Raw genomic sequence first — 8,673 nt, 5'->3', positions numbered from 1 at the left:
CNAGTGGGAGGTCCGCTACCTGCAACCCCAGGAGGCCCCCCATGCCAATACTGATAACATCTTCCCGCTGACATTGCGTTAGTGAGGAAACAACACGTACGAGTTGCTTCGGTCTACCGCGCGTCGTGAAAGTAGGAATACGTGGAGCAGTGTGGAATTCGTCATCAGTGTCGCCCTCGTCTTCGGTTAAAACCACCGGTTGAAATGGGTTTTGGTCTGTTTGGAACCAAGGAACACAATCGGTTAGGCTTCTAAAGTGAAAAACAACCAAACAAACAAGAAGAATTCAAACAGCAAGACAGTTTAGCATTGTTTCCCTTTTTCTTAAAAAAGTTTTTTTTTTTTAAAAAAAAAAAAGGATGCAACTTGCTTGCTGAATTATTGCAGAAAAACCAACAGCTTTAGATTCATCAAACAAAAGAAGAGTTAACATTTGAAGATCCGAGGTCGTAACCCATTATTAATATAATTAATTTACTTCTTCCCTCTCCTCTACTCCATATATGTATATTTATATATAATGGCAGCCACCGACATGGTTTCTACAGTAGTCAAAAATTGAAAAGGGATATAAAATTAATTAATGAGTATGTGTACGTACTGATGGAATTAATCAAAGATCTAATTAATTAGCCTAACTTGTATATATGTTCAGCTAACTATAAAAAGAAATGATTACATTTATGCAGCAGCATGAAAGGAGGAATAGGATGCATGGTGCTGAATTTTTCAATACAAATAGATAATGGACAACACCCTTCTTTAAAAAATTAAACTTTAAAAAAAACTACACCATCCCTGCTCATTACATTAGAACCACATATTAGCAGTATGATGCACTACAATGGGCAGTACTGTAGTTCATTGCTAATATTGAGCATACCCCACCCTCCCTACAGATGCATTTACCCACCCTAGAAAATACCACCTGTAGTGCACTAAATTAGAGCTAATTATCTGTTAACTAATATCTGAATTGATTATTATTGATTCCCCATCAATTTACTCAAATGCAAGCTCCCCCTTTTAACATATATAACATTAAATCATACTATATAATCCCTCCATATAGTCTTACCCAGAATAACTCCTAGCTATACTCTTATTTTAAGCCTAAAATATCAAAATGAGAAGATATCAATCTTAAGAACAACAACAGAAAAGAACCCAAAAAAAAAAAAAAACATAACANACTCCTAGCTATACTCTTATTTTAAGCCTAAAATATCAAAATGAGAAGATATCAATCTTAAGAACAACAACAGAAAAGAACCCCAAAAAAAAAAAAAAACATAACAGTAAACAGTCCATAAATAGCATAAACACCCCAGCATGGCAGCCCCCCTTTTAACAAATATAACAATGAACTACTCCATATATGTATATATATAATGGCAACCACCGACATGGTTTCTACAGTAGTCAAAAATTGAAAAGAGATATAAAATTAATTAACCCCAATGGCAGACCCCCTTTTAACATATATAACAAGAACAATTAGTGGTTCNAAAAAAAAAAAAAACATAACAGTAAACAGTCCATAAATAGCATAAACACCCCAGCATGGCAGCCCCCCTTTTAACAGATATAACAATGAACTACTCCATATATGTATATATATAATGGCAACCACCGACATGGTTTCTACAGTAGTCAAAAATTGAAAAGAGATATAAAATTAATTAACCCCAATGGCAGACCCCCTTTTAACATATATAACAAGAACAATTAGTGGTTCATCAGCTACTACCCCCATAGTATTAGTTCACAGCTACTGACCCCATAGTATTAGTATACAAACATTGAATAACTATATTGCAATTTTTGAACTGGTGATACTACCCCACCTTCCAGAACAGAGGACACCAGCAGAACCGACACCCCCCTCATACCAAAATCCCCGCAAAACCCCAGCAGAATCACACCTAGACATATAAAGTAGAGGAATGGCACTTACCACGGTTCGCCCCCCTATGTGCCGCCCGCCGCCTGGCTGATACCCTAGACCCCACTCCGGCCGGTTGCTGGTCGTACCCTTCGCAGACCACCGAAATCGGGGTGCGGCGGAAAGTCCGCCGCTTGAATGACCAAGCATGCGCGGAGTAGCCAGCCGCACCGGCCGACCCCGAGGCCGCCGACGGAATCGCCCTACCGGACACCCACCTCTTCGAACGCCGACCACCATTCGACCTAGCCATGTCTCGATAGCAGCGTGCAAGCCGGATCACCGCCACAGATGGGAACCAATTATCACGCGCAAAAAGGGAAAAAATTTTAAAAAAAAAAAAAAAAAAGGTCCCATAAGCCATAACATCACGCGAAAAAAAAAGAAAAAAAAAAGGAGGGGGCCCCACAACATCACACTGCACTGCCACAAACGTGAATCATACCCTGCGGACACCCACACCTGCACCCCCTATACCCCCACAATCAGGACCACTGGTCGAACAGAGTGCACGGCTACCATGAATGCACATGGCTCACATGAAAATCTAAATTCACACCTGAACCTAATTCTATATATATATATATATATATATATATATATATAGGATGGGCGCCACAAACTGCAATTCAAGCTCACCTTGCTATAAAGGGTTTCGTGTCTCATTCTGGATGGAATTCAACTTGTTAACCGCTTGTTAATATTCTAACTTAAAACTTGCTAATACAATTCATTGGTTAAAATACTAACACATCAACTTGTTAACTGATTATGCACCCAAAGTTTTGGGTTGAAAGCAAGTTAACCGCTTATTAATATTCTAACCGCTAAGTTTTGGGTTGAAAGCAACAAACACGTTTCTCTGATCTGGATGGGTTTGCACAGATCCAAAAGCTAAAACAAATATACTGCTAATTTATTTGGTAATTAATATATTATTATTACACACATGAACCGCGCATTGTGTAATAATAATAATAATAAAAGAAAAATATATTATTACACACACGATTCACAGCATACGTACGGCGATGCAATTTTGCATATAAATTGCAGAAGAGTTTCACTGTAGGTCAACAAACATACTCAATAGCTCGATCTCGATCTCGATCTCAATCTCAATTCAAATATAATCTTGAATTCTCATCTCATCTCCTTTTCAATGGAAGATGCTATTGAGCTGGTTTTCGTTCCAACCCCTTCAATGGGTCACCTTGTTTCTGCGGTCGGAACCGCCAATCTCCTCTTGCAAAGACGACCTCACCTCTCCATCACTGTCTTGATCATGAAAATGCCTCTCTTTCCCGGTTCCAACATTAATTCTTACATCGATTCTTTGCTTGCCGATGAGAAGGATATGCACCCTAGATTGAAGCTCGTACTACTGCCTGAGGATCTGGATGCTTTGAAGAGGCACGCCGACAAAATCTCCATCTTCCATGCTTTCCTCGATTCTCAGAAGAATAAAGTCAGAGACTACTGCATTAATGAATTCCAGAAGTCGCCGGCGGTTTCTGGAAGGCGGCTAGCGGGATTTGTTGCGGACATTTTCTGTACGGACAAGATAATGGATGTGGCTGACGAGTTTGGGGTCCCCACCTACGTGTTCTACGCTCTGGGTGCTGCTATGCTCGGCCTTCTCTTCCATTTCAGAAGCCTCAAAGATGATCATGGTATAGATGCCTCCGATTTTTTGGATTCCGACCCTGATCTCAATATCCCTGCATATTTCAAACCCTTTCCGGTCAAGTTACTCCCCAACCTTCCCTTCTTTGACTTCACCACACGAATCCGAGAGGCCAAAGGCGTCATTGTCAACACTTTCTTTGACCTAGAGCCGTATGCAATTCAATCTCTCTCCAAAGACAAGAGATTTCCACCGGTCTATCCTTTGGGACCCATATTAAACTTAAACCGTCATATGAAGAATAATCAAGAATCAGCGAAGCAAATCTTCAAATGGTTGGATGACCAACCAGATTCATCAGTTGTATTCCTTTGCTTCGGAAGTGGCGGTGCTTTTTCCGGGCCTCAAGTGAAGGAGATAGCCTACGCACTTGAACGTAGCGGCCAAAGGTTCTTATGGGCCTTGAGGAAACCACCCTCTCCAGGTTCAGTACTCCCCACTGAGTATAGCAATCCAGAGGAGGTCCTGCCGAAAGGATTCTTGGAAAAAACTAAAAGCATCGGAAAAGTTATAGGATGGGCACCACAAACTGCAGTTCTAGCTCACCCTGCTGTGGGGGGTTTTGTGTCTCATTGTGGATGGAATTCAACTTTAGAAAGTATTTGGTTTGGACTTCCGATTGCGACTTGGCCAATGTCGGTAGATCAACAAGCAAATGCGTTCCAATTGGTGAGAGAGATAGGAACGGCTGTGGATATTAAGATGGATTACCGAGTAGATTCAAGAGATCCGAATAATAATATTCCAATAGTTCCTGAAATTGTGAATGCAAAAGAGATAGAAATTGGACTCACAAGTCTTATGGACTACTCTACTCCCAATTCTGTAAGGACAAAGGCTAAAGAATTTAAAGAAAAGAGCAGGAAAGCGCTAGAAGAGGGTGGCTCATCTATTAATTTTGTTGAAAGTTTTTTTGATAATGTCATAAACAATCTCAAATAAGTGAAAAATGAGATAATGGTGCTATAATAATATAAGTATTAAAGTGGTGGTGCATAATAAATAGATCCATGTTTCATAATTTATTATCATTAGCCTTATCTTTTATGGAAGTTTGAATCTTACTAGCATGCATATATCACTATATATGCTTCTAAATTCTAATTAATAACTTGAGCTTAATAATGATTTGGATCCTCATGTGTCTTGCTACTAACTACTAATTACGACACATTATATTTGTGTGTACGTGAGCGCCATTATACTCGCTCATAATGTGCTTCTTGACTTTTGCAAAAGGTTGGTCTTCAATTCTACGATCCTAATGGGACAAACATGTGGCGGTATAGATACGCAAAAGTAATGACATGACAAATTATAACGTGGACCATTGTTCATATTGTAATATGAATCATAAATAAAACTTGATTTTTATTAGAGAAATTTCTATTTTTGGTCCTACTGTTATTGGACAATTTCCAATTTTAGTCCACTTTATTAATTTTTGCCACATTGAGACCACTATTATTAAACGTTTGCCACTTTTAGTCCACCGTTAGATTTTCCGTTAAGTGGTCGTTCAAGACAGGAGTTTTTCGGTCTTTTCATGTTAAATTCTAAGTTTTTGCAGTCAAATCAATGGTAGAAACTGCTCCATTTCCATGTTCTGAGACAAATGTAATTAAAAAAAAAAAACTATATGCTCATTTTGCCGCCGCAGGCAAAGTTCTCCAGGTCTTCATCAATTAAAAAGCAAAAAAAAAATATACCATGAGATCCAATAATGTCTTCCAGAAACAATTGTAAGGAAAAAAGAAATTATGTTGTTCAGCTTAAAGCAATCTAGTTCTGAATCTTCAAAACAGACCCTTTTGCATGTTTATGAAAATCCGAAAAAATGAAAGAAATTGATACTGATATACTTTTTCAAAAAAGAGCATATGGATTCAAATCTAATGAAATTCTAGTCAATTTTCAACTCTTCCAAAGAGGCTCAAATTGGAACTTGCAGTAATTTTAAATCAGGCACAAACGATCAGCAAATGGGATAAACAATGAGCAAAATTCAGCAACTCTAGCAACAAGCAAAAAGTTCAAATCTCAAACTAATAAATTGAAGAAACCCAATCTGAAACAGAACAAAGAAGGCGATCGACATTACGAGATCAGAGGCCTGGGATTCCACAGCCCAATGTGGCCAACCGGTTGAAGCTCCCTTCATGCTTGGTCCTTTCGAAATTGCTCGATGTTGGTTTCCAATTTCTTCGATTTTGGTCAGATTTGCACCGATTTTGGTCGGATTTGCTGCGCCTCCGCGATGTCGCACTTCCCCTATGGAGTCGCCGTCATGCCGCTCCCCAGGCGTCTCGGCTTCGTTTCCGCCTCCGCCGCCCCCAAGCCGGAGAAGGACCCGAAGAAGCGCGTCGTCATCTGGTTTTGGTTGTTGAGGATGGGAATGTGGACGATGATCGGAAGAGCGGCGGCCACCACTGGGGGTAATATCAGGTTTCAATTCTATTCTTATTACTAGGGCTTATTATTCTTATGTATAGTAAAACGAAGAAGATGAAGCCTGCAAGGCATGAGAGGAGACGAAGAAGATCCATGGAGGGACAGTATGTAAGGCGAAGAGACAATGCGTAAAAAGACGAAAGTAGCCCTCCTTCAAACGGCCATTAGACGGGAAAGTTAACGATGGACCAAAATTGGAACACGTTTAATAACTGTGGACGCAATGTGGCAAAAATAAGAAAAGCGGACTAAAATTAGAATATGGTCAATAAAAGTAGGACCAAAAAAGACATTCACTCTTTTTATTATACTGAAATGTTATAAAAGTTTATTTTTTGTAGTATATCTTAAAATGAATCTCCAATGCAATTTAAATTCCTACTTTATTCCTAATAATTCTATTTTTCTTACCCAACAATGTAATTTGAATTACGATTCATTTCCCTGTCCCCATAATTCCTTCTTCCAAACAAATTAAACACCCTGTTAGTGGAGTATTTTTCTCTTCTTCTTTTTTCCCCTAATTTTGCAAGGCGATTTATTATTTTAGGAAGTTTGTTAATGCTAAATCTGTATTGTGATTGACAGGAGTTTTGCGACATTTAATAGGGAGAGATTTCTTTCTTAATTTGGCTGAGCGTCTTTTGTATTAATACCTTAAAAATGGTGGAAAGAGATTATGAATTTTTGCAAGTTTTAAGGCAATATGAGCTTTTTGTCTTTATTCTTGTGTATTCTAAACCCCCCGTTTTGCGGCATTGCTTTAAATGTGTAGATTTGACATCATGTGGACAAAAATGTGTTGATTCAAAATCCTAAATAAAAATGTGTAAAGTACTAATGACATTACCTTCTTTTCAAAACCCTATTTGAAAAAAGGTAATGAGAGTACCTTCTTTTATTTTCTTTTCTTTTGACCAAGAATGTCACAAAGAAGGCAATGCAATTGCCTTCTTTTCACTTTCTTTAATTTAAATGCAACCCTTGCAATTTTTATTACTTTGAATTTGTTTTTTAAAATTTTTATTTTATTAAATATTAATTGACACCATAAATTTTTCAAAAAAAAAAAAATCACATTAACAAAGATGGATTGCATGATAATAATAACGTGTTTTTAAATATTTTCATTTATTATGTGTTTATTTATTTATTTATTTTATTGTTTGTATTGCGACAATCTTGATAATTATAATTGTATCGCGCCTAGGCACCAATTAATCGGCGCCCGCCCGCGTCGAGAAAGTCCGAAATTGGTCTCCTCCTCGGCCGGGCGCCTAACCGTACTTCTCCGTTGTGGTTAGTCATCATGTCATGCATGTGATGAATTTGTTCTACTTCGGGCATCATCCTCTTCGCTTTCATAATCGATACTACGAGATTGTACAGGCCTTTAAGTATATCTGTAAATAATAATAATAATAATAATAATAATAATAATAACAACAACTACACTACACTACTCGTACTAATAATAATAATTATTATTATTATAATTATAACAACTACAGTACAGTACTCGTAATAATAATAATAATAATAATAATAATAATAATAATAATAATAATAATAATTATAACAACTACAGTACAGTACTCGTACTAATAATAGTAATAATAGTAATAATAATTAATATTCTAATTATGAGAAGGAGAGAAGAAGGTATTAAGAGTACCTTCTTCAGCTTTTTCTTTTTTTTTTTCTTTTTTTTTTTTTGGTTAAAGAAGGTAATCTCATTACCTTCTTCTTAAAAACCCTATTGAGAAGAAGGTAATGGGATTAGTACTTTACATATTTTAGTCCACCTTTTTATTTCTACACATTTTTGTCCTATCATTGTCAAATCAACACAACAATGTCAACAACCCCCACATTTCTTATTACTTTTCATATTATTTCGACTGATAGTGTTGATCAGTCATAAATTGTCTAAAGATTATATAACCAACATTAAAATTGTCTTACGGGGATTGAACAAAAAGCTTGTGACTTTTCCCATTCAAGCTTTGTCATTTTCTAATTTTCTATTCATGGTTTTGAGAACTTGTGGCATCGTGATCATGGTGACTACTTAGAAAAGACCATCCATCAATAATCTTTATTTATTTATTTATTTATTTATTTATTGTTACTATTATTATTATACAAATGTCTTTATAGATCTTTAATTTGTATATGCTAATTGCTAATTTTACTATTATTAAAAATCATTAATTCAACCCTCTAGTTAAAATCGTTAACACAATTCATTAGCTGTTAATTTATTTTTTTTTTTTTGAAAACCATTAGCTGTTAATTAATCTGCCTAAGTTTTGGGTTGAAAGCAAGCAAGAAACACGTTTCTGGATGGGTTTGCACAGTTCCAAAAGCTAAAACAAATATACTGCTACTTTATTTGGTGATTAATATATTGTTACACACATGATCCGCGCATGCATTGTGTAATAATAATAAATGAAGAATACGGGTCATTTATTTTACGATGAATATATATATTATTACACACACGATTCACGGCGGCGATGCAATTTTACGTATAAATAAATCGCAAAACAGTTTCATGGTCTGCACACTCAATAGCAAGCTTCGA

The 8,673-nt window shown here is 36.6% G+C and overlaps 1 protein-coding gene across 1 annotated transcript; it reads left to right on the top strand.

The window, feature by feature from the left end:
- The first annotated feature begins 3,037 nt into the window (after positions 1-3,037).
- Positions 3,038-4,639, top strand: LOC115996192 (anthocyanidin 3-O-glucosyltransferase 2-like). The gene has a single exon (XM_031235340.1). It carries the CDS (start codon positions 3,108-3,110, stop codon positions 4,572-4,574), a length of 1,467 nt encoding a protein of 488 aa, XP_031091200.1. The 5' UTR covers positions 3,038-3,107; the 3' UTR covers positions 4,575-4,639.
- The last annotated feature ends 4,034 nt before the right edge of the window (positions 4,640-8,673 follow it).

Source organism: Ipomoea triloba, chromosome 1 (assembly GCF_003576645.1).
Source record: "Ipomoea triloba cultivar NCNSP0323 chromosome 1, ASM357664v1".
Classification (NCBI taxonomy): Eukaryota; Viridiplantae; Streptophyta; class Magnoliopsida; order Solanales; family Convolvulaceae; genus Ipomoea; species Ipomoea triloba.
The sequence above is the reverse complement of the archived record's forward strand: the minus strand, read 5'-3'. Positions and strand labels throughout refer to the sequence as shown.

What these genes read in the sequence shown, in the direction of transcription:
- LOC115996192 (XM_031235340.1), top strand. Translation starts at nt 3,108, where the DNA reads ATGGAAGATGCTATTGAGCTGGTTTTCGTTCCAACCCCTTCAATGGGT.